At 45.5% G+C, this 25,289-nt stretch overlaps 1 protein-coding gene across 1 annotated transcript in view; it reads left to right on the top strand.

Annotated features, from left to right (window-relative positions):
- LOC147724808 (1-phosphatidylinositol 4,5-bisphosphate phosphodiesterase gamma-1-like) overlaps positions 1–25,289 on the top strand; it is a 731,250-nt gene that overhangs the window by 620,314 nt on the left and 85,647 nt on the right. The window contains exons 26-28 of the mRNA XM_086966316.1: positions 605–701; positions 2,907–3,131; positions 3,721–3,869. Of these exons, the coding sequence (XP_086822442.1) occupies positions 605–701; positions 2,907–3,131; positions 3,721–3,869 (471 nt within the window). The remainder of the gene's footprint in view (positions 1–604; positions 702–2,906; positions 3,132–3,720; positions 3,870–25,289) is intronic.

Raw genomic sequence — 25,289 nt, 5'->3', positions numbered from 1 at the left:
GTTCTGTCTATTTGCCCTTGACAAATGTATGTTAGGAATTGGTGAAAGCACTATGGGTATAAGAAATCTTAGTCAATGAATGGCCATGAAGAAATGCTCAAGTATAAAACATTGTTGTGTGGCTTAGCCTTAATGTTGGCCAAGAGAGATATTGTAAAAAACTGAGGTAATGCAGTGATGCCATGAACTGTTGATTGGCGACAGAGGTTGTTTTGGTGTACAGCACTGGAAGTATCAGTTAATGAAGGGAAAGATAGTCTGAACAAATGTAAACGATATGGGTGGCCTAGAGGCATGTCAATTGTGGCTTGCTTAGGTTCTTTATCAAATCAGCCTGTACCAGAGCTCAGAGGGTGAATGGGCATGTTCTAAACAGACATTGAGATAGGCGTGCAAAGTCGTCTCGTGTGTAGTTTGAAAAACATTCGGGAGGCGAAGATTTGGCAAGTTATGTGTATATCACTGAGGCAATTTTGCTTGCTCTTATGTAGGGGATATTGTTTGATAAATTGAAAATCCAGTAAAATTGTTTAAAACCTGTTTTTAACTTATCCTTGCTTCTAAAAGCCACACTTTATGTCACTCTGCTTGTTTGTTTTCCCAGATGCAAGAGGGAAAGATTATGGAGCGGCGAAAGAAAATTGCCCTGGAGCTCTCGGAGTTAGTTGTTTACTGCCGGCCTGTGCCATTTGATGAAGAAAGTAAGATTGTCTACCTCAGTAGCCAATGCTCATGCTTTCTTCTTCCTTTTTATTCGTGTCATATCATCACATCTACATGAGTTTACAACTTTTATATCATTACAGTATTGTTTGGACAGTGGAGAGAACCTACTGAATGCACAGTTCCCACTGGTCCTCAATCAAATTCACATTCAACATAGCTTCTAATTAATAACTCGCATACCATTTCTGCTGCACCGACTACCTACTAATCAGAATAGCTACATTTGGGAATAACTAAATCCTTCCATTTATATTAAAGGGGAGATCTCGGTAACCCTAATCTTAGCCCCATGCTTCAATTCCTCTAAGATTTTGTATATTTTTAAACATGAGTGGCGCTATTTTGTGCCCCGTAATTTGAGACAAAGCATTAGCTTTGTGAATCAAAATAGAGGGGTGTGTTCACAAACCAAAGCATTTTTCCGCTGATAGTTGTGTCTCTCACATTCCAGTCAGAACCACAATTGTGGATTGCTTCTTCAAACTTATAAACTCACAACTATCACATCCTGTGCTCACTAATTGGTGAATTGACAAATCTTTCACTCCTCATTATTCATCCAACACAACTAAAGGTCCTTCCCGTTTCCTAGAGCCCTTAGCAGCATTGAAATAGCTGCTTGTATTTTACTTCTCAAATCTTGGTCTTTGGTGCCCGACTATCCGATTTCTGGATGTGCTTATTCTATTGTCGTGCTAACATGGTTGCAGGTTTACCTTGCTTTGACTGCCACCAGCAGTGTCCACTGACAGGCATAGTAGAGTGTTATTTTCCTGTGGCCACTCATCTGTTTTCATGTCTCAGCTCGAGATCTGCTGACCTCTCCTCTTTCCACCATCAACTTGTGCCCCAACATTATGTCCCAAACAAGCTGTGTTAGACCCACCAAGAGTAACATGAATCTTACCTTTGTGTAGTTAGCTACTAGTTGCTAGTTTAGTTGAGTTCCGGTACTCTTTTTTGTGCCTATACCTTCTTCCTGTCCTAATTTGTTTACTTCATTTCACACACATGCATGTAGACAAAACAAGATTCTAGAGAAACCATTTTAATGGAAAGCTTGGGTACTTAGACTGACACATTTTGCAAAAAAGAATGTGAACAGTTGAGCAGTTTGTACCTGTTTTAACAAAATAGGTAAAATGTGGAATATGGTTGGGAATTCTTCACAAATAATCATTATAAGGTGCTACCAGTGAAGATACTTCTCTATATGTCACTGTTTCACTTTCTCCTGGCCTCCCCACTGCAACTGAGGTTATAAACACAAAGCAAGAACCACACATGTTTCTTACAACTTTGTTTTCCTGGTACATACTAGCTTTTTGTCACTTCATATCACTTCCTTCAAAATTATTTTTACATGTTTTGCCTAAAAATGTTTGTGTCAAACTCCCATTAGGTAGCTACATATGTAGGCCTTGTAGCACCTTCTTCCAATTCAGGCGTGTTGTCTTCTGCCTCCTCGTGTGTACATCTAAAGTACAGCAGGGAAAAATCAATGGCCCTGACTACAAATATGCAAGGCCACCACAACTCTCTGAAAAAACGTTGTAAAAACGAGAGCTAGCACAATGAGCAATAATGGGTAGACACCAAACACACTATTGTACATGGTGAAAGGTTGTTCAGGCTTAGACATTTCCAGAGCTAACCCTACCAACATTTTGCCAAGATTTACAGCAGCTCCAAACCTAAATCTTACATGTTAAGAAAACATTGAGCGTAAATCTCAAACTACACTTTGTGGTACTACGACATGTACTACAAATGGCAATTTACTAACTGTGTGTGGAGTTTTATGACTCTACACTGTCTATCATTTTATGAGCAGAGTTCTACTCCCTACTGTGGATTCTCGGCACATGTAAATATACGTTTTAGATGCAGTTGTTTTAGATACTGAAGGGAGCGGTGGGAAAAGGGCAGACGCACTACTAAAGGGAGGAGTAAGAGGGGTTTAGAGAGTGCAAGGGACATCACCCAGCCACACAAGAGTAATTCAATTGCGTTACTCTAGGGTTTGAAAAATGTAACTACATTTTTGTAGTAAGTTTACACTCAGAATTTGTGAATACCGAAAGTAATAAGCTTACTACTAAGTGTGAATTTTCTCAGAAGTGTAACTTGCTTTTGTTAATCAGACACTTATGCACAACAACCTAATCTGTGTTCTTCAGAGATCGGGACGGACAAGGCCTGCTACAGGGATATGTCATCTTTCCCTGAGACCAAGGCAGAAAAGTATGCCAACCGCAGCAAAGGGAAGAAATTTCTGCAGTACAACCGACGCCAGCTCAGCCGAGTGTACCCCAAGGGACAGCGCCTAGATTCATCCAACTACGACCCTCTTCCCATGTGGATCTGTGGCAGTCAGCTTGTAGCACTCAACTTTCAGACTCCTGGTAAGTGGTATTCCGTGTTTGGTGGCTCAATGCTGCATTTTATCTTTATTTTTTAAGAGATACGAGCCCAAGCTATCTCTTCATTGCTGCTCACAAGATGGAATTAAATATTTTGCCACTAAGGTTCCATGTTCCACTTCACCATGAAGCCAATGCTTACATATGTTGTTTTTTCATTTGAGCATCCAGCCAGTTCAGTCTTGTTATGCATTTTCAATCTCAGTTTTGGAGAGAGTTCTTGTTAACATTTGGGGAGGCGGAACTTAGATTATTCATATTCAAGAGTTTACTGTAATGGCGTAGCAGTGCTATGGCGATACATGCAAACTCAAGTGCAGCACACATTACAATGTTTGCCATGTAGCCTCAACTCTGTAAACACTCCTCTCATTTTAAAGAATTGAGGACCACCTAATGATCCTATAGAAGAAAACGTCTACTAAAGCCAAAAAACTCATGATCCCTTCTCAATGAAGATTGAAAGCTGTTTCCAAGTACTTAATATTCAGCTGATTCAGTATTAACAGCAATTGTTATTACTGGTTAGTACTATTTGCTGATTAGTTGGTATTGTTTGTAATATTTTCAGATAAACCAATGCAGCTGAACCAGGCTCTGTTTATGCTGGGTGGTCAGAGTGGTTACGTGTTACAGCCGGACATCATGCGGGATGACTCCTTCGACCCCTTTGATAAGAACAGCCTAAAGATAGTGGAGCCGATTACGATGCAACTCCAGGCAAGTGAAGCTGAGAGTCAAACAGTCAGTCCACTATTCATTTATTATAACACCTTTAAGAGGGGGAGAGATTCAGTGTTATACACTTTCATATGGTGTGGGGTTGTGTGGTGTGGTCTTGTATTTGGGTTGTTGACATGGCACTTGTATACCTAAATCTGTTTAGGATTGAGTATAGATTGTTATACAAGAAAGGGCTCCACCTATTTAGTAAACAGTCACATCTTTGGTTCTTGCTTAAAGCTAGTTGGTTCTCTTTTTATCTCAATGCCAGAGAGTAGGAAATACACAGGGATGACGCATTTAGGGAAAAAAATGTCTGCCCTTATGTATTGCTTTTGAAGCAATCATTAGTAGAGGTTTCAGAGACCCAGATCATAGTTCACGTGCTGCAGATGTAGTGATGAGGGTTGGGAAGGTGGGGAGCTACAGTGAAAGACTCCTTTATAGAACATGCTGTATAACTTGAAATAAACATGTTGGTTCTTGGGAACTCAGTTCAGTTCTTGAAGATGAGCACCTTAGAGAATTAAACACCTCAAAAAAGTATGGAATTATGATTTTCTAATAAGAATGCTACTCTAAAATAGTAATAAAAATCAGCATAAAAGGTCTGATATTTTCTACACTGATCTATCTCCTGTTTGCTGCTCACACTGTAAATAGTATTCCCCATTGTAGCCACTACATCATCTGCGTCATAGTGGACCTTCCATTTGACAAGGCAGGCCTACACCTAGAAGTAACTCTATCCTTTTTGTTATTCAACAAGTTAGAAACTGCATTTTGTAACGTAGTGATACAGAAGTACTACTCAAGTACTACAAAATAATCCTCACAAACCTATGTCTCTACCGCTCCTAGCTTTATGTGCAGAGATCTTATCCATGGTGGCTGTGATCTCTGCACACTTAGGTTAATATTTTTCAGTCGTAAATATTTGAGGGGTCGGGGGAGTGCAAGGAAAGGGGAAATCCTTACTCCTACATAAGAGGTGTTTAAGGAAATTTAAGGGGGGTGATCGGAAGAGACATGTTTATTACAAACACACACGCACACACACACACTGAGTGTTCACAATCTACACTGCTAAAGTTATTACTGCCTTATAGGTGGTAAACCAAGTATAAAGTGTGCTCCGCTCCAGCCCACTCTTGTGGTAAGACAAGCACCACACAGATACTGCAACACACTCAAACAAAAAACCATTGAGGGAAATAAAATAACACCCAATAGGAATCTAATATCTAATGTATAAATATTTAAATCATTGCCAAAAATATATGAATATATCTATATATATTTGTATCTACATTATATATATATATATATATATATATATATATATATATATATATATATATATATATATATATATATATATATATATTGTATATATATATATTTGTATCTATATTATATATATATACTAGCAGCCCGTCCCGACGTTGTCCAGGTATGAATTGCTGCCGGCCAGTAGTATATTGTTTTGTAGGATTTCGTTTTGATAGCATTTCTTATCTGTGACAGGCCTGTGAAACGCTCCAATTCACAGTGCACTGCTGATGCACTTAAGAGTCCGTGTTCAGTACTGTGTGAATTCAAGTTTCCCTACTTTATTTTTCCTTGCAATATTATATAGCGCGAACTCGACAACATGGCATGAGCACAATTTACATTACAGAAGAACACATTCATTTGTGGTAGGCACGGGGAGACAAAGCGATTTGCCTGGAATTACAGGATGTTGAGCTGATGCCGAGATTCGAACATAGCTCCCCAGCTCTAAAGTTCGCAATTCTAGAACTTGTGGCGGGAGGTGTGTCTAAAAGTGTATGTCTGTGCTGGCCATCAATGAGAGAGGCCTGTGCCTTTTTCAAATGGGAGGTGAAAAAATATGAGTATGTTGCTGGAGATGTGGGCCGCCGTGCCACCAATGTACTTACTGGGGGAGGGTAAACACCTATTATTCCGCAACTTTCTTTCCGCATACCATCACTCTGCATACTTTCATTACAAAAGTACCATGACTCCGCAATGCCATTATAACGCATGGCATTACATTTTATATGCTTTTACCGCGCATACATTTACAACGAAATTCGTTGTAAATGCATGAATGGTAAAAGCATGTTTTTTTTTTAATGTTTGGATAAGGTAAGTATGGGTAAAGGGGTATATGTTTTGGGGTACTGAGGTATATGTTTTGGGGTGTTTGCGTATTTTAAGGGTTCAGATATAGTTTTGGGTTATGGGGTACAGGGGTAGTTTTAGGGTTTAGGGATAGGTATGGGTTTTGGGGTACAGGGGTATTTTTAGGGTTCAGGGCTAGGTTTGGGTTTTGGCGTATAGGGGTATGTTTAGGGTTCAGGGGTAGGTTTGGGTTTTGGGGTACAGGGGTATTTTTAGGGTTTAGGGCTATGTTTGGGTTTTGGGGTACAGGGGTATTTTAGGGTTCAGGGGTAGGTTTGGGTTTGGGGTACAGGGTTAATTTTAGGGTTCAGGGCTAGGTTTGGGTTTTGCGGTTCAGGGGTATTTTTAGGGTTCAGGGGTAGGTTTGGGTTTTGGGGTACAGATGTATTTTAAGGGTTCAGGGCTAGGTATGTGTTTTGGGGTACAGGGGTATTTGTAGGGTTCAGGGGTAGGTTTGGGTATTGAGGTACAGAGGTATTTGTAGGGTTCAGGGCTAGGTTTGGGTTTTGGGGTACAGGGGTATTTTTAGGGATAGGTTTGGGTTTGGGGTACAGGGAATATTTATAGGGTTAAGATGGGTTAGTGTTTAAGGGTGTTGGGGTATTTTAAGGAGTAAGGGTGGGTTATGATTATGGGATGCAGGGTTTTTAAAGGGAGCAGGGTGGGATTAGCACACAATATGAGACATGGCATGAAGGGCGGAACGTACCACAGGCCCCCAGCGTTTGTCACGCCCCAGCACACGCCCACAGCACAACGCAGACACGCCCACAAGGGACTACTTTGCTGGCACGGTTACTCCAGTATTGGAACTTTCATAGATTCCCATAGCTTGCATCATTCCCCGTCGTCGGAATGGGAGCCTCGGTACATTTTATATATATATATATATATATATGTAACTATAAAAAGGTAGATAAACCGAAAAGAGGTACAAAAAAGGAAAAAATTAGGCCTAGGCCTTATACTATTTTGTAGCCTATAGGTGTCCTTTTGAAAAAAGACCCAAATGTAGAGCACCAACCAATCAGATCAGCCTCACCCTGTAGAACCTTCCTGAGAAAGCTCAGAGCCTCACGTTGGTGATAGTTAGTCTCCCTAGAGCTCTGCTCTAGTTTTCTATTGAGGTACTGTTTTCTTCAAGAACTTTTCAGGAAATCTTTACATTTTGAGATATGGCAAACAAGGAGAAGAAAAGCCTCTTCAGGCCTTGTGCCACATGTTCGAAAAAACGACTTTTTACTGAGGATAAGCATAAGGAATGTATTTACTGCTTATACCCAGATCATAAGGTGGCAGACTGTAAAATCTGCAGAACCTTTTCAACTAAGACCTTACGTGACTGTGAGGGGCGTCTGCTGATTTGGTTGCAGAAGATGAAGATGGGAGAGAAATTTATTTCCAGTGATGAAAAGGATGCTTCATCTACTTCTTCACAGAAGAGGGGTAGGTCATCTGCTTCAGTTTCTTCGGAACCCCCCTCTAAGGCTGTGCGTGGGACCTCTGACAGGTCTGGCAAGCCTGGGCCTAACGAATCTGCTTTTGCAGTTCGGACTGGACTGTTCCCATGGGGCACAGGGTCAGAGCTGATTTGCATATTGCCATTGTCTAACCCAGGGTGGTGTGGAGTGCAAAAAAATGATGGATTTGGGCCCAGATCTTTGGACTGGGGTGAGTGTGTGACATTGATCCACATTCGGTCCATCACCTGTTGTGTTTGCATATTCCGCCCTAAGTGCGCTGGGGATGCCCAGACGTGGGTCCCAGGCACTCCACACCACTGGAGTCAAGCTAGCCGGGCTGATGAGAGGTGTTACCTCGAAACCGGTCCGGTCTCGGATGCTTGATTCCGTTCTGGGAAGGACATGGCTTTTGCAGTTCGGACTGGACTGTTCCCATGGGGCACAGGGTCAGAGCTGATTTGCATATTGCCATTGTCTAACCCAGGGTGGTGTGGAGTGCAAAAAAATGATGGATTTGGGCCCAGATCTTTGGACTGGGGTGAGTGTGTGACATTGATCCACATTCGGTCCATCACCTGTTGTGTTTGCATATTCCACCCTAAGTGCGCTGGGGATGCCCAGACGTGGGTCCCAGGCACTCCACACCACTGGAGTCAAGCTAGCCGGGCTGATGAGAGGTGTTACCTCGAAACCGGTCCGGTCTCGGATGCTTGATTCCGTTCTGGGAAGGACATGGCTTTTGCAGTTCGGACTGGACTGTTCCCATGGGGCACAGGGTCAGAGCTGATTTGCATATTGTCATTGTCTAACCCAGGGTGGTGTGGAGTGCAAAAAAATGATGGATTTGGGCCCAGATCTTTGGACTGGGGTGAGTGTGTGACATTGATCCACATTCGGTCCATCACCTGTTGTGTTTGCATATTCCGCCCTAAGTGCGCTGGGGATGCCCAGACGTGGGTCCCAGGCACTCCACACCACTGGAGTCAAGCTAGCCGGGCTGATGACAGGTGTTACCTCGAAACCGGTCCGGTCTCGGATGCTTGATTCCGTTCTGGGAAGGACATGGCTTTTGCAGTTCGGACTGGACTGTTCCCATGGGGCACAGGGTCAGAGCTGATTTGCATATTGCCATTGTCTAACCCAGGGTGGTGTGGAGTGCAAAAAAATGATGGATTTGGGCCCAGATCTTTGGACTGGGGTGTGTGTGACATTGATCCACATTCGGTCCATCACCTGTTGTGTTTGCATATTCCGCCCTAAGTGCGCTGGGGATGCCCAGACGTGGGTCCCAGGCACTCCACACCACTGGAGTCAAGCTAGCCGGGCTGATGAGAGGTGTTACCTCGAAACCGGTCCGGTCTCGGATGCTTGATTCCGTTCTGGGAAGGACATGGCTTTTGCAGTTCGGACTGGACTGTTCCCATGGGGCACAGGGTCAGAGCTGATTTGCATATTGCCATTGTCTAACCCAGGGTGGTGTGGAGTGCAAAAAAATGATGGATTTGGGCCCAGATCTTTGGACTGGGGTGAGTGTGTGACATTGATCCACATTCGGTCCATCACCTGTTGTGTTTGCATATTCCGCCCTAAGTGCGCTGGGGATGCCCAGACGTGGGTCCCAGGCACTCCACACCACTGGAGTCAAGCTAGCCGGGCTGATGAGAGGTGTTACCTCGAAACCGGTCCGGTCTCGGATGCTTGATTCCGTTCTGGGAAGGACATGGCTTTTGCAGTTCGGACTGGACTGTTCCCATGGGGCACAGGGTCAGAGCTGATTTGCATATTGCCATTGTCTAACCCAGGGTGGTGTGGAGTGCAAAAAAATGATGGATTTGGGCCCAGATCTTTGGACTGGGGTGAGTGTGTGACATTGATCCACATTCGGTCCATCACCTGTTGTGTTTGCATATTCCGCCCTAAGTGCGCTGGGGATGCCCAGTCGTGGGTCCCAGGCACTCCACACCACTGGAGTCAAGCTAGCCGGGCTGATGAGAGGTGTTACCTCGAAACCGGTCTGGTCTCGGATGCTTGATTCCGTTCTGGGAAGGACATGGCTTTTGCAGTTCGGACTGGACTGTTCCCATGGGGCACAGGGTCAGAGCTGATTTGCATATTGCCATTGTCTAACCCAGGGTGGTGTGGAGTGCAAAAAAATGATGGATTTGGGCCCAGATCTTTGGACTGGGGTGAGTGTGTGACATTGATCCACATTCGGTCTATCACCTGTTGTGTTTGCCTAACGAATCTCCTCACGGAAGGGAAAAGGAGAGGGAGAGGCCGGTACCTCATGTACCAAAGTCAAGGAAAGAAGATGGCTCGGCTGGGCCATCCCAACAAGCTGATGGTTTGAAATCTTTCAAGAAGCCAGCTGTGGAGGGGACTTCAGCTGGCAGGAGTAAAGATGCTAAGACCTCGTCGACGGCATCGTCGTCGAGTTTGTCTACGACGACTGCATCTCCTTTGCCATCGAAGAAGAAGCTTACGTCGACGAGGGTTACATCATCGACGACGACAATTACACCATCCATGAAGACGTCGACGACATCAGCGTCGACGAAGACGTCGACGACTATAGCATCGACGAAGACGTCGACGACGACAACTCCGTCGACGACGACTATCACGTCGACGATGACGATCCCGTCGACGACGTCGGTCCCGTCGACGATGAACTCGACGACGACAAGACCAATTCTATCGTCGTCCACCTCGACAACGCCACCGTTGACGATGGAAGGGTCGTTGTTGGAGAGGGCTGAAAACCCTAGGAAAAGACGGATTACACCGGAGATGACTTTGCCAAGGAAGGTACCTTCATTGCCTCCGGCCTTATTGCTTGATGAAGAGGATTACTCGGATGAGGAGGATGGTGAATTTGGGGATGCGTATAGCCCATCACAGTTGCATCTAAAGTATCATGACTCAGAGCCTGAGAATTAATATTTTTATCAACAACAACAACAACAGCAAGAGGATCGCGTACAATACCAAGAAGTACCGAACCAGCAGGGTATGGTTTCTATGCCGTTGTCTCTGCTCACAGACGTGCAAGCTATGTTGGAGGAATATCGTGGCAGGCAAGCGGCGCGTCCAGTACAAGGACAGGCACCGAAGCAACCACAGACGTCGACTACTTCCTCTTCACGGCCGCAGCAGGTGGATGAGGCTGTAGATATTCCTCAGAGGGTAGAGCCTACCCAGGTTGACACTTCAGAGGATGAGGAAGAACATAATCAGGCTCAGGATCCAGATGTTGAATGGGATCAATATGTGATTCCGGATCCGGCATCCCCAATACCGGACCCGATTGACTCACCTCCGGCAGACGTGGGAGGTTTCCACAACTTGATGGATAGAGCCACAGCACGGTTTTAGCTCTCCATGCCTTCAACTTCTACAGATTGTTTCTTATACAATTTTAAAGAATCATATCGCAAGGCTGCCCGCTCCATTCCCATTGAGGAACACATATGGAAAGAGGGAAAGAAGGTCATGCAGGCGCCGGCTACGGTTATTCCAGTCCTTCCACGTTGAGAAAAGAAATATAAGGCGCCGGATGAGAGCCCAGCTTGCCTTATTGGACAACCAAGACCGGATTCGGTGATTTCGCAAGCGGCTCAAAGAAAGTCACGCAATCCATCGGCTCCTCTTACAACTCCGCCGGACAGAGAAGGAAGACGATTAGATAACGCAGGGAAGCGTTTTTCGTCTATTTCAAGTTTGTTGGTCAGGGCTTCAAATGCCCTTACAATCCTAGCACGGTACGACCGTCGAATGTGGAGTGATATCTCGCCATACCTGGATTAGCTCCCAAGCGACCCTAAAGCTGAGGCCCAGAAACTCTTGGAGGAGGGACAACGTTCCTCATCTAAAATTATTGAGTGCGCGATGGACATCGCTACCACCGCTTTCCGCGCTCTAGGGGGAGCGGCTGTTCTTAGACGACAGGGCTGGTTGAGAGCGACCTGGTTCCGCCCAGAAGTCCAAAATAAAATCCTGGACTTACCCTTTGACGGGGACATGCTGTTTGGGAAACATGTTGATGAGGCTCTACGGGGAATAAAGAAGGACACGGAGACGGCTCGGTCCTTAGGCACACTACAGTATAGGAAGACACCTTTCCGTGGAGCAAGAGGAAGAGGATTCACATCAACAAGAGGCGGTTACCAACAACAACGCTATACTCAACAATCGCAATCGTACAGGCCTCAGTACGGTAACCAGTACTATCAGCGTCAATCGCAATCGCAATCTTTCTCTCGCCAGAACTCACGCGGGCGGCAGGGTCGTCAAGGCAGGGACGCCTCCAAGCGTCAATAGCGGCCTCCTGACTCTGCCAACTGTTCCTCTACCCCATGTGTCACCTGTGGGCGGCAGGATCTCTCAACATCTGAGCAGCTGGGAACTAATAACATCGGATCAGTGGGTATTGAACATCATCCGTCAAGGACACACATTGGAGTTTCAGGATCTTCCACCGTACAGAGCTCCCCACGCCACCATTACAAAACACCTAAGCCTTCTGCAAATGGAAGTTCAACAAATGCTTCAGAAAGGGGCGATACAGCGTGTCCCTCTATCGCAAAGAGGAGAAGGCTTCTATTCCAGGTTTTTCCTGATTCAAAAGATCAAGGACAAGTGGCGTCCGATCCTGGACTTAAGGGAGCTCAACACCTATCTCGTAAAACTTTCATTTCGGATGATTACACTCCAGTGTATCTTGCGCCTCCTGAATCCAGGAGACTTTATAGCAACGTTAGACCTGGAAGATGCCTACTTCCATATCCCAATCCACCCAGCTCACAGGCGTTTTCTTCGCTTCACAGTGGGCAAGAGTCACTTCCACTTTATGGTGCTCCCATTTGGGTTGAGATCAGCGCCAAGGATATTCACGAAGCTGCTGGCCCCAGTGGCAGCTTTTCTGAGAAGACAGTCGCTAGAGGTTTTCCCATACTTGGACGACTGGCTGCTAAAGGCACCGAGTTATCAAGCGGCTACAAGAGCAGTAGAGACATGTTTGCGTCTCTTCGATCAACTAGGATTCCAGCTCAACAGAGAAAAGTCGGTCCTTCGGCCGGCCAATTCGGTGAAATTCCTGGGCGCTCTTATAGATACGCAGGTTTGCAAAGCTTTCCCATCAGAGGAGAGACAAACAAAACTCATTTCTTCGGCCAGTCGGCTACAAAAGAGGCAGTCAGTGTCAGTCAGGATGTACAAGTCTCTTCTAGGGTCGATTTCATCTTGTATTCAATTGATTCCGTACTGCAGACTGCGAATGCGTCCCTTCCAAGAACAACTAGACCTCCAGTGGAGGCAAGTGGACGGGTCTTTCAACGACAAGGTCAAGGTCACTATACAGATGAAACAGGCCGCTGCCTGGTGGATAAAAGGTTCTCACCTCTCGGTGGGTCTCAGTTTCAGATTGCCTCTGGCCCCTCAAGTCATTACAACAGATGCCTCCCTTCAAGGATGGGGAGCGGTCATGCAAGACCTCCAAGTCAGTGGGCATTGGACGCCGGTGGAACGTCGTCTACATATCAATATTCTAGAGCTGAGAGCCATTCGGTTGGCTCTGCTAGCATTCCTACCAAGGATAAGGAACTCTTCCATCCTAGTGCGTACGGACAACACCACAGCCATGCACTATGTCAACAAACAGGGTGGCACAAGATCGTCACAGCTGTCCAAGGAAGCTCAGCTGCTGTGGAAATGGGCGATTTCGCAGAACATCATGCTGGTGGCAGAGCATCTGCCAGGTGTGGACAATACAAAGGCAGATACTCTGAGTCGCCTAAGAGTGATGTCTCACGAATGGGAAATGGACGATTCAGTGATCAAGGAGATATTCGCCCACTGGGGCACACCAGCGATCGACCTGTTCGCCACGCCGGCAAACAAGAAATGCCGGTATTATGCAAGCAGGGAACACCATCGGGGATCGCTGGGAAATGCGCTTTTGATGTCTTGGTCCGGCACATTTTGTTACGCCTTTCCTCCGTTCCCACTAATTCAACGAGTCCTCAGGAAGCTCAAGATGAACCAATGCAGGATGATTCTGATTGCTCCCGCCTGGGCTCGCCAGTTTTGGTTCACAGAACTTCTCCTTCTGTCTCAGGACCATCCCATACATCTCCGACCCTGCCAGTCGCTTCTGTCAATGTCGAACGGACAGGTTCTCCACCCGAACCCGGACTCACTTCAATTGGCAGCATGGCTCCTGAGCACAGAGAGTTCCGAGATCTAGACATTCCTGAAGAATGCAGACTCATCTTGGCTCAGGCACGAGCGCCTAGCACGAATAGGACATATAGAGCAAAGTGGAAACGCTTCTGCATATGGTGCCAGCGAGAAGGGGTGCACCCTTTTTCATCTGATCCACACCAACTCTTGCCATATATCCTGTCTTTAGCTCAGGCAGGTCTTGCCCATTCTTCCATCAAGGTCCACTTGGCGGCAATCTCCAGGTATAGAAGGACGAGGTTCGGTCCTTCACTTTTGTCAACAAGAGTCATAAACAATTCTTGAAAGGACTGTTCAGGGTGTTTCCACCAATCCGACCTCCACCTCCTGTTTGGCATCTAAATGTGGTCCTGGCCCAACTAATGAGGCCTCCTTTTGAACCGATTCATAAATCTGACTTGAAATTCTTGTCATGGAAGCTGGCCCTTCTCCTCGCTCTCACATCTGCGAGGAGAGTGGGGGAACTGCAGGCTCTGACCATTAAAGAGCCCTTTCTACAGTTCAAGAATGATACCTTGATCCTTAGAATGAACCCCAAATTTATTCCAAAAGTTCCTACGGACTTTCATTTGAATGAACCAGTTGTTCTGAATTCATTTTTTCCTCGGCCTTCCACTCCGGCCGAGAGAGCACTACATTCTCTAGACGTCCAGAGATGTCTCAAATTCTATCTTCAACGCACGGCTGGGTTTAGGAAGTCACCTCAGCTGTTTGTGGCTTTTGGAGCCCCTCGAAAGGGGTTTCCGTTATCAAAGCAGGGGATCTCCAGATGGATATCTAGTGTAATCCGTTTCTGCCACCAGGCGGCGGGGAACCCCCTGGAAGGACAGGTTAAAGCACACTCCACGAGGTCTATCTCCTCTTCAACGGCGTTGTTTGCAGGAGTATCGATAAAGGGCATCTGCAGAGCGGCCACCTGGAGCAGTACTCATACCTTTACAAGACACTACTGCTTGGACTCCTCCGCTAAAGGGGATGCAGCTGTTGGGCAAGCGGTCCTGAGAAATCTCTTCCAGTGAGCGGTGAGCTTTCCTTTCTACCCTCCTTCCTTTTCGTTCACATTTCGTTATTTATATTGTTGTTTTTTTTACATGTACTAGAATATGATGGTGACATCGTAATTGATTATGTGAGATTACTGGAATTTTATACACGAAATGTGATATGTATACTACTGCTATCTACTCTGATACAAGCTATGGGAATCTATGAAAGTTCCAATACTGGAGTAAGAAACAAGTTACTTACCTGTAACTTTAGTTCTCCAGTATTTGTAACTTTCATAGATTCCCATGCGCCCACCCGCCTCCCCTGGGAAAGCTCACCCCTTTTTTTGAGCATATGTCATAAGAGCTATACAACGGCTACGAAAATCTGAGGCTCTGATCTTTCTCAGGAAGGTTCTACAGGGTGAGGCTGATCTGATTGGTTGGTGCTCTACATTTGGGTCTTTTTTCAAAAGGACACATATAGGCTACAAAATAGTATAAGGCCTAGGCCTAATTTTTTCCTTTTTTGTACCTCTTTTCGGTTTATCTACCTTTTTATAGTTACATATATATATATAATTTACCGAGGCTCCCATTCCGACGACGGGGAATGATACAAGCTATGGGAATCTATGAAAGTTACCAATACTGGAGAACTAAAGTTACAGGTAAGTAACTTGTTTCTTCTTTTACCTTTTAAATATAAAAATGTAATGTTGGCTTCTTATATAGCGCACTAATCACCCCAAAGGGTCTCAAGGCGCTTGCTTTGGGAACCCGTCCTGGTTTTTCCCTGTGAGATAGCCCCTACTGGGCACCCCCAAGGTGAAAGCCAGGCATCCCGCTACGGGGGCCGTAGTGGAGATTGAGAAAGCTATTGCCCAGAGTTGCAGAGTGTGAGCCCCTGATTTGAGTAGGCACCGAAGCGAGAATTATTGAGTCCGTGGACATTTTGAGCTCAAGACCCTGCCGCGTCGAGAATTGAACCCTGGTCCCGGTCTGACCTCTGCTTCAGGGTCTGCCTCCTCTAACCAGTGAGCCACACTTCTCCACAAATGTATATGGTGGGCGTCTGCATAACCTATGTCCTTCTGCTGCAACTGCCCTTTCCAACGCTGTATTGGGTGTTGTGATTGGTGGTGCTGTGGTTCCTGAGATTACCCGCCTCAAAGGTTTGGGCTCTCTCTTTATTATATTAGTATGGATTATATATATGTGTGTATATATATGTGTATATATATATATATATATATATCACTAGCCTAGTAAGAATAGATACCGATATCAGAATTACTTGTCATCACCACTGTGTGGTTAAAGTTAGGACCTAGTTCCCATAGGAAATTTATTTTTTTGCTTTGCTAAAATCTTTGACATTGTGGCTGAACCTTCACAAAACTTTCTAAAAGAAATGTTCATCCAGCTCACCGTCTTCCTGCAAAGGTTTGGCGTCGGGGGCCAGGAAAAAGGAGGTCACAAAATCCAATTTCTGTGAGAATTTTTGAACAGCCCTACAGCCAAAACTGATGAACAGCATTACACCAAATTTGGCAGAAAGGTAGAACTTTTCCAAGTAAGGGTGCTTTTTGTGATTTGGTGTAAATCTGTGCAATAGCTTTTGTGAAGTTATGGTCCAAAATATGTAGATATCTGGATGCTTTGCAGGAGTCCTGCTGGCATGCAACTTTAAAAAATTGAAAGATCCAGTGGGGCGAGAGGTCTTTTTTCCTATCGGCCTCAAGCTCCCATGGAAGTGTGAGGCTCCCCAAGTTCCAGAGAAGCTTGTGCTCCAATTTTCTGGAGAAACCTGAACAAAAATGTGGCAGCTGCCATTACAGGATTTAGGGACTCAATCCTCGTATCCTGAAAATAAATAAAAAGATGTAAGAGGGCAGGGGTACCCCACCCACTTAAAACTTGTACGGAGGGGTGCTCAGGGTCAAGTAAAAAGTTGTTTTGCTTTTTGTAGTACGCCGTGATCCCTCAGGAAATAGGGCTGCCTCTTGGACTCCCACGGGAATCCAGCAGGATCGAGAAAACATTTTTTCCTTTTAAAAAAGAGGGTTTGGTGTCTGTTGGTGTTGGGCCTTAGGTCGTTTGTGATGGGTAGGTGGCTGGCGGCAGGGTTTGGCGTAGTTAGGTATGGTAATAAAATATTACTTTGTTAAAAAAAAAATCACTGACAATAACAAAGGTAAAATGGCATTATAGTTAGTCTTGGTAATAACACTAACATTAAGTTTAGAGAAAAAAAACTAGAGATTCACTGAAAATACCAAAGGTTAAAGAAATGTTATAGTAAGGTGAAAATGTTAGTTAAAAATTTTACATTTTAAACTGGAAATATAACACTGAAATTCGGCAGTTACAGTTAACTCAAGTAACTATAACTTGTGCCCTCTCCATGTACTGCAAATGACCTCATATATTACAACACTCATGACATGTTCTATGACATCATTAATAACATCACTGATGGCAGCTGAAATTATGTCACTGATGACACCACTGCTGCATGGCAAGGTCGCAGTACATAGTCAGTTGAGTTAGTTCGCTGTGGATGGCTCTGTGGTAAACTATGCTTATAAACTGCTAGAAAAACAGACATATGAGGTGAGCAGAATTAGATTGTTAGTGATGTTGTAGAGTGATCCATATAAAGGAGCTGCTCATTACCTAAAGCATGGGAACTAACCATGGCTCACTACTTCTTTCTTGCAAAAGTTTTGCCAAATCTGCTGATGCCAGCAGTGTTTTAATCAATCAATAAAATCTTTATTCTAGGTCTCTTTAAAACAGATCATAAAAGCACAATTTCAGTCAAGGACCCCATGAAATAAACATCTACAGAAAATATCTAAAATCATTTAAAAATCAAGATGAGCTTTGAGTGCTGTGTTTATTCACAGCCGTTTTGGGACATTACATTTTTACCTTGCCGGCCCCTTCAAAAGTAATCACATAGTGAACCATCCGACATTTAAGCAGTGCATCAACAACATAGATAAAGTGCAGTAGACTTAATATGTTAATAAATGAAATAGAATCTGCCATAGTGGAGAATATTAGAGATGAACCATCTTCACTATTGCTTACATGAATGTTGGAAATGGCCCTTTTTGCAGGGTTATCCCCAAACCTTTGGCTTCTTCCTCTTATTTTTCCTGACCTGTTGTTGTTGGCTATAGGACTCTGGGCACTTCACCACTGCTGATCAGTGCTAAATTGCATATGCTCTCTGTGTAAATTGTTATTGTGATTGGTTATCCCTGATTGGCATATTTGCTTTACTAGTAGGTCCCTAGTAAAGTACACTGAGTGTGCCCTAGCTGGTAAATCAAATGCTACTAGTGGGCTTGCAGCACTGGCACTGATTGTGCCACCCACATGAGTAGCCCTGAAAAGATGTCTCAGGCCTGCCACTGCTGTGCCTGCGCAAAGTTTGTTAACTGCCATGTTGACTTGGCAAGTGCACCCACTTGCCAGGCCCTAACCTTCCCTTTTCCAACATATAGGGCACCCCTATGGTAGGCCCAAGGTACCCCACTGGGCAGGGTTCCGTCAGTGTGAAAGGTAGGACATGTAGTGGTGTGTGTAACATGTCCTGATAGTGAAATACTGCCAATTTCGTTTTTCACTATTGAAAGGCTTTCTTGCCCCATAGGACAGAATGGAGAATACTTTCTAACATTTTACAGACATTTCTTCCCATGGGGATAAGATGGAAAAATTTAGTTTGGTATCCCTGAACTCAGGATTTAATAACACATCTTTTAGTAAAGATGGTTTTTAGCCCCTCAAGGGGCCGTCCGACGTCACAGTGGGCCGGAGCCGTCCGATCTGCACACACGTGGAATTTTCCCGCACCGCAGGGAAATTGCGGCCGCGGTCGAAAGGTTAAATTGTGTGTTTGAAAATACCACTTTTAGAAAGTGGCTATTTTCTTGTTCAACCATCTTGTATGCCTCTGCCTGTTTGTGAATTGACTGTTTGGCTTTGGAGTGACAGGGGCCAAGGTTCACACTGAAAATGGATGTTGTTGTGCACTTGCAGAGTCCCCCCCAGAACTGGTTTGAACTGGGCTCAGAGCCCCTTGCACAAAGAGAACAAAGACATTTTGGGATATAAGTATTAGACTTAAAACCCCTGAACTGTAGATCATTCCCGGAATTCAAGAGGAACCTTTGCCAAGGAGAAGAGCTGGAGAGACTAATGAGAAGTACTGCCTTTTCTGTGTGTCTGGGGTTGACCTGCAGTTGCTGTTTCTTCCAAGGAAAGGAGAAGGACTTTGCTGTGTGCAGTGTCTCCCACTTGAAGAAGATCTCCAAGGGTCTGAAGTGAGATGGCCTCCTGTTTTGAAGTCTCAGGGACACAAAACTTCACCCCCGGCTCCCCTGAACTCTGCTGCTGTAAGTTCTGACCCGCCAAGCGGTGCCTGTGCCTGTTTTGGGCCTCTGGAGGTTGTTGCTGCTGTTTTGGAGCTGGAAGCAAGAAGAAACTCAAAGAACTACAGAAATCGACGCATCGCTCTTCTTGCGGCTGTTTTCCCGACACATCTCCATGGTGCAAGAAGAATTTCTACACATCGCCGCTACACGGGGACGGGAGGGACCGTTTGGGGAAAAACAACTCACCTTGACGTGAGTTTGACTACCGGGAGTTGTCCTCACTCCACCCGACAGTTCGAGTTTTGAACTTCAATAATCTCGGTTCCCCACTGAAACCATCCCAACACATTTGTAGGGAGTATTCCTTGAGTAGGGGTGCCTATTCCCTGATCCTGGACCAAGGGGTAATGATTAATTGAATCTTTTATTCGACTAAAACATGTAGACATTTGCTTGCAGAGTGGAGTCCATGATTAAAGTTGGATTGAGGACATCCTTTGATCCAGTTTTACATCACTAGTTCTGCACTTTTATTCACATTTTTGATCCCGTATTTTGTATTTTCTTTATGTGCTGTATTGTCTTCCCCCTCCCTATTGCTCCACCTCCAGGGTTGGCGAGCACGGAGGTGTGTTACCAGCCCTATGAAGAAGCATGACACAGCTTGTTGTGTGTGAGGGCAGTTTTAGACACCTGGGTAATCTCTCCAGGACCTCAATAGTCAAGAGTCCAACTTCTTTGTTGTGTGTTTATAGTCTCCTGTTCAGTCTCAAACACTTCACCCCCAGCTCCCCTGAACTCTGCTGTTGTAAGTTCTGACCTGCCAAGCAGTGCCTGGGCCAATTTTGGGCCTGTGGAGGTTGTTGCTGCTGTCTGGGAGTTGGAAGCAAGAAGAAAGTCAAAGAACTACAGAAATCGATGCATCGCTCTTCTTGCGGCTGTTTTATGGACGCATCTCTATGGCGCAAGAAGAATTTCCACGCATCTCCGCGCTGCTGCTGAAACCGCCGCAGCGCCTGTAGCTGCTGCAAGAATTGACGCAGCGAGGAATCGCGGATGAAGGGGCTGTTTGGTATGTATGTATGTATGTGTTCTTGTAAAGCGCACTGCTGCCCTGAGGCGTCGTGGCCTGTAGACCGCTGGGGAACCCGTCCTGGCTATCTCTGTGGATGGTCCCTACTGGGTATCTCCAAGGTGAAACCAGGCATCCCCGGCGAATGTGGGGGGCCGTTGTAGAGATGAGGCAAGCTAATGCCCAGAGTTGATCCCTGGTTAGAGTAGGCACTGAGGCAAGAATTATCGAGTCCGCTGACCCTGGTCCACGACCCTGCCGCGTCGGGAATTGAACCCTGGTCCTGGGCCGTTCTCTGCTTCCGGGTCAGCCACCTCTAACCAGTGAGCCACACCACTTTCACTTTGTGAACTTTGACGCATCTACAGGTGCTTTGGTGAAAAGTCACACATCAATGGTTTTCTATGGTACAAATTCTTGAAACCTTTTTAAAGTCATATTTTAACTGTGTATGTTGTATTTTCGTTGCTTTGGTCTTGTTTAGTTTAGATAAAGATATTTTATTTTTCTAAACTGGTGTGTCCTTTTGTGGTGTTTTCACTGCGTTACTATGTGTGTTGGTACAAATACATTACACATTGCCTTTTGGATTAGCCTGTCTGCTCGTGCCAAGCTATGGAGGGGGTAAGCAGGGGTTATCTAAGGTGTTTATCTCCCTTACCCTGACTAGAAGCAAGGTTCCCTATTTGGACAAAGGTACCTACCTCTGCCAACTTGAGATCCCCATTGCTACCATTGGTGGTCAGCGGTAAGGATTTGAACCTGTATTTGTACTTGACCCACAGTGATTGGTCTACATCAATAATTTAGTGCTGACCACTACACAACCTCATACTGTGTTTTGTTTTTGGTTCTATTTTTGAGTAACCCTTAAAGTATCCACGCATCATGTCTCAGAAGGGTAAACCAGCAAGTGATGTTGCAGAATTGGAGTTTGATTTTGAAATGTTAAGTGGTTACAAAGTAGGTCAACTCAAGCAGTTCTGCAGGAGCTTTGGATGTCCCATGAAGAGCAGTTACAGGAAGGAGGAGATACAGAAGGCATTAAGAGCCTGGTGGGAGGCCAAAGAGGCTGGGGAGACAGATGATGCAGGGGTGGATGAGGATGCACAAGGGGATAGTTTCAGATCACAGGATCTGCCTGTGGGAAGAGCAGCCTCCAGGGCTGGCAGCAACCATTCCGCTAGAATTATTCCCCAGAGGAGTTGATGGAATGGAAAACTAAAGTGTTAGAGATCATGAGTTAGAAGTCATGAGCCTCGAGATGAAAATATTGGGAATGGAGAACCAAAAAGCTGCCATAGAGAGAGAAAAGATGGCAGAGGAGAGCAAGAAGATTTATGCCTTGGAAGAAATTAAATTGACCTTGGCACATGAATTAAGAATTAGGGAATTTGATGTGGAGCTCGAGAGGTTTGAGGCCATGAGTGTCTTAGTTGAAAAGGAAATGTGTACCGCTCATGAAGTGAGCTCGGCTGGGTCGGAGGTGGAGTCCAGCTCAGATGGTGCAGTAAAAATGTAGTGTTTCATTCTGAGGTAGAACTACATACATCCAGAGATGTGGCGCCTGACTTGAAGGAGTGGGTTGTCATACACCAAGGGGTTCAGGGTCATGAGGTAGCTCCAGTGGTGTGCAGTGTCCCTGAGGTGGATTGGGGAACTGACACAGGATCATATTCCTGGTGGTGGGAGGGACACTCTACAGACTCGAGATGAGAGGTGCAGGGAGAGGGGTTCCCCCATGGAAGGAGTCCTGGGGTGTCAGCGTGGAGACCTCCCAGAAGAGTGTTGGTTGAGTGACAGAGACAGTCAGACAGTGTCTTTCCAAGCTCAGGAGAGTGGTGTGGGGTACTTGTGTGAGGCACTGGATGCTGGGGCAAAGGGTAGCTTGGTTAACAACTGTGGGGGCTGTGTGATTCAGTTGTTAGAGAGCATATTTTAAGTTCCTGTTTCCAGAGCTATGGCAACACCAGGTGGAGTGTGAGTTCTCTGATTCCAGGGAGTTTCCGCTAGAGGCAAGCCTTTTGGTGGATTCCAGAGGGTCAAATGAAGCTTTTGGGAGTGATCCTGAAGGGGGAGGCACAGGTTTTCCACAACCAAGTAAGGTAGTGGAGGTTTGTGGTAGCCCAGATAGGTCCCAGTGTAGTGGGAGGTATGTAGGGTCCCATGTTCTGTCTCAGAGGCAACCGAGTTGGAGTGGGCATAATACCAAGGTGGCGGAAAACCAGTCCCAGGACCTGGTTGGTTCCATAAGTTAACACCAGGAGGGTGGCCTAATCTGTACCGATAGGCCATTTCCGGAGGGGGATCCCAAAGTGTCAAGTGGGCTAGGGGGGCTGCAGTAACAAGCATCCCACCGGTTCCGGTGTCTGGTAGCTCTGCTCCAGTGGGGAGGGTGCATGAGTCCAGAGAAAAGGATGAGGGGTGACACAGACCCCAGTGGGAGGACCAATGGGTCCTGGCTTTCCAGCTCGGAGGTCAGAGCCTCCCAATACTGGCCCTGGTGGGGCCACTTCTGGCCTGTGAAGGGGTCTTCATGCACTGTCAAGTGGACAGGAGGCTGGAGACCTGCGCCAGGCAGACTCTCGTACCACTCATTATTATTATTATTATTAAAATAGTTTTGTAACACGCGCAGCTACCCAAAAAGGGTTTCCCGGCGCCTAGCACACAAATTAGCAGTCGAGAACCATTTGCTACTAAAAGAGCCAAGTTTTGAGATTTCTTCGAAAGCTGAGATAGGACGGGTCATTCTTCAAGGACACCGGAAGAGAATTCCAGATTTTGGGGCCAAGACAAGAAAAGGAACGGCCTCCCATTCTTGCAAGTTGAAATCTGGGAATCACGAAGTCTCCGTGAGCTGTAGAGCACAGGGGACGAGAGGGAATGTAAGGATGGATGAGCTCTTGCAGATACACTGGTGCCACACCTTGTTTGATTTTAAAGATGTAACACAGGGTTTTAAATGTAATTCTTTGATCAATTTGAAGCCAGTGAAGGTCACGTAAATACGGCGAGATGGAAGCCTATCTAGGAACTTGACAAAGAAGGAGTTCTGAGCTACCTGTAGCTTTATCAGTACCGTTTGGCAGCTACCGAAATAGAGAACATTGCCGTAATCAAGGCGAGAGGTGATGAGTGCCTGGACTACCGTGCGTTGGGTTAAGGAAGGAAGCATCCAAATGATCTTACGAAGCCACCTCAAGATAGTAAAACAGATGGCAGCAACACTCGCAACCTGTTGTCTCATAGAGAAACTATCATCAATAATGATGCCCAGATTACGGACATGGGTGACAGGTAGGGGACAGGAACCCATTTCCTGAGGCCAATGGTGAGGGCCCCATAGGTCCTTGTGCTTGCCCAGGATAAGGACCTTAGTCTTATCCCATTTAACTTCAAAAAGATAAGGTGCATCCACTCTGTCACTTGCCGTAGGCCGCACTGAAGGGCAGATGTCGTAGCGTCTTTAGTGGTGGAAAGCGAGAAGACAATCTGCGTATCATCCGCATACGTATATAGGGAAAGACTCGCCTCTTCCACAATCTCTGCCAGAGGTCTGACATAGATGTTGAAGGGCAGGGGGCTTAAAATGGATCCCTGTGGAACTTCATGTGCTGATACGCAGATCTTAGATGATGCCTTAGCAGAAAAAACTTGAAAAGTGCGACCCTCAAGGAATGAAGCAAACCAGGAAAGGGCAGTGCCGTCCAGCCCAAGAGACCTAAGGGCGTTAAGCAAGATGTTATGCAACACAGTGTCGAATGCTGCACTCAAATTTAATAGAATGAGTGCCGCCGTTTCCCCTTGATCTAAATGCTGGCGCAGTTTTTCAGTAACCCCAAGCAGAGCTGTTTCAGTTGAAAAGTTGGCTCTGAACCCGGATTGTGAATAATGAAGAAAGCCAACTTTATCTATGTGTTGTGTCAGTTGAGTATTGATATGTTTCTCCAAAATTTTGGAGAAAGCCGGAAGCAGAGATATAGGTCTAAAGTTAGATAGTACAGAAGGATCTGCTCCGGCCTTTTTCAACAAATGACCATGGCTCCCTTCCACTCGGGGAGTACCAAGGCCTCCCGCACAGAAGCGTTAAGAAGAGAGCTGACAAAGGATGTTAAGAGGCAAAGGATCAAGAGGAGACCCAGATTTAATACTGTTTAAACAATTTTGGAAATACGCCTCTTCAAATGGGTGCCAGGAAGAAACCTTGGCTATCTGGTCACAATTACTGTGATATGGAGGGTCAAATGCAGAAGCCATACTACACAAGGAAGGGGAAGGAGCAGAGAGTGACTTGTAAATAAGTTCAACCTTCTGAATAAAGAAGTCAGCAATTTTGTTACATTGATTTTCATCAAGGACAGGAGGAGGAGGGATGGTATCAGAGCCAGCTAACTTCTTCACTACCGAAAATAGAGCCCGAGGACGATTAGATGCCTTAGTTATTGTGTTAGCAACGTAAAAAAAATGCGTGCCTCTTTACATGCTGAATAACTTTTAAGAGCAGCTTTGTAAGCATCTTTACAAGTTAAAAAGTACGATCTCCTCCATCTTCTTTCTAGTGCTTTACATTTAGACTTAATAGCTTTAAGATCGTTTGTAAACCATGGGGCAGGGGGATGATGAGTAAAGCTGCGTTTGGGTACAGGGGCAGACAGATGTCAATGGCATTGGTTAGCCAGTCCGAGACAGCAGTATTTAATGAAAGCAAAGGTAAAGTGACATCAGGTATGCTAGTAGACAGAATAGTATTAAAAGACTCCATGTTCAACTTGCCCCAAGATCTGAGATTACCTGAGCTAGTGGGAGGGGCCACTACCCTAGATGTGGAAGGCTGCAGGTTGAATGGAAATAAAAATGGTCGGACCAGTCTAACTGAAGCGCAGGAGTACTAAAGTCATAGCAAAGATTGGACAAAATTGGATCCAGGAGGTGTCCCGCCTCATGAGTAGGGCCCTGATTGCATAAACGTAAGCTTAGAGCATACAAATCAGATAAAAAAGTGCGTCAGATGTTATTCTGATTATCTTCTAGGTGAAGGTTCAGGTCACTTAGAATTGTAAGATTTGCTACCT

This window comes from Lissotriton vulgaris, chromosome 4_1 (assembly GCF_964263255.1).
Source record: "Lissotriton vulgaris chromosome 4_1, aLisVul1.2, whole genome shotgun sequence".
In the NCBI taxonomy this organism is placed as follows: Eukaryota; Metazoa; Chordata; class Amphibia; order Caudata; family Salamandridae; genus Lissotriton; species Lissotriton vulgaris.
This window is presented reverse-complemented; position numbering and strand designations above follow the sequence as displayed.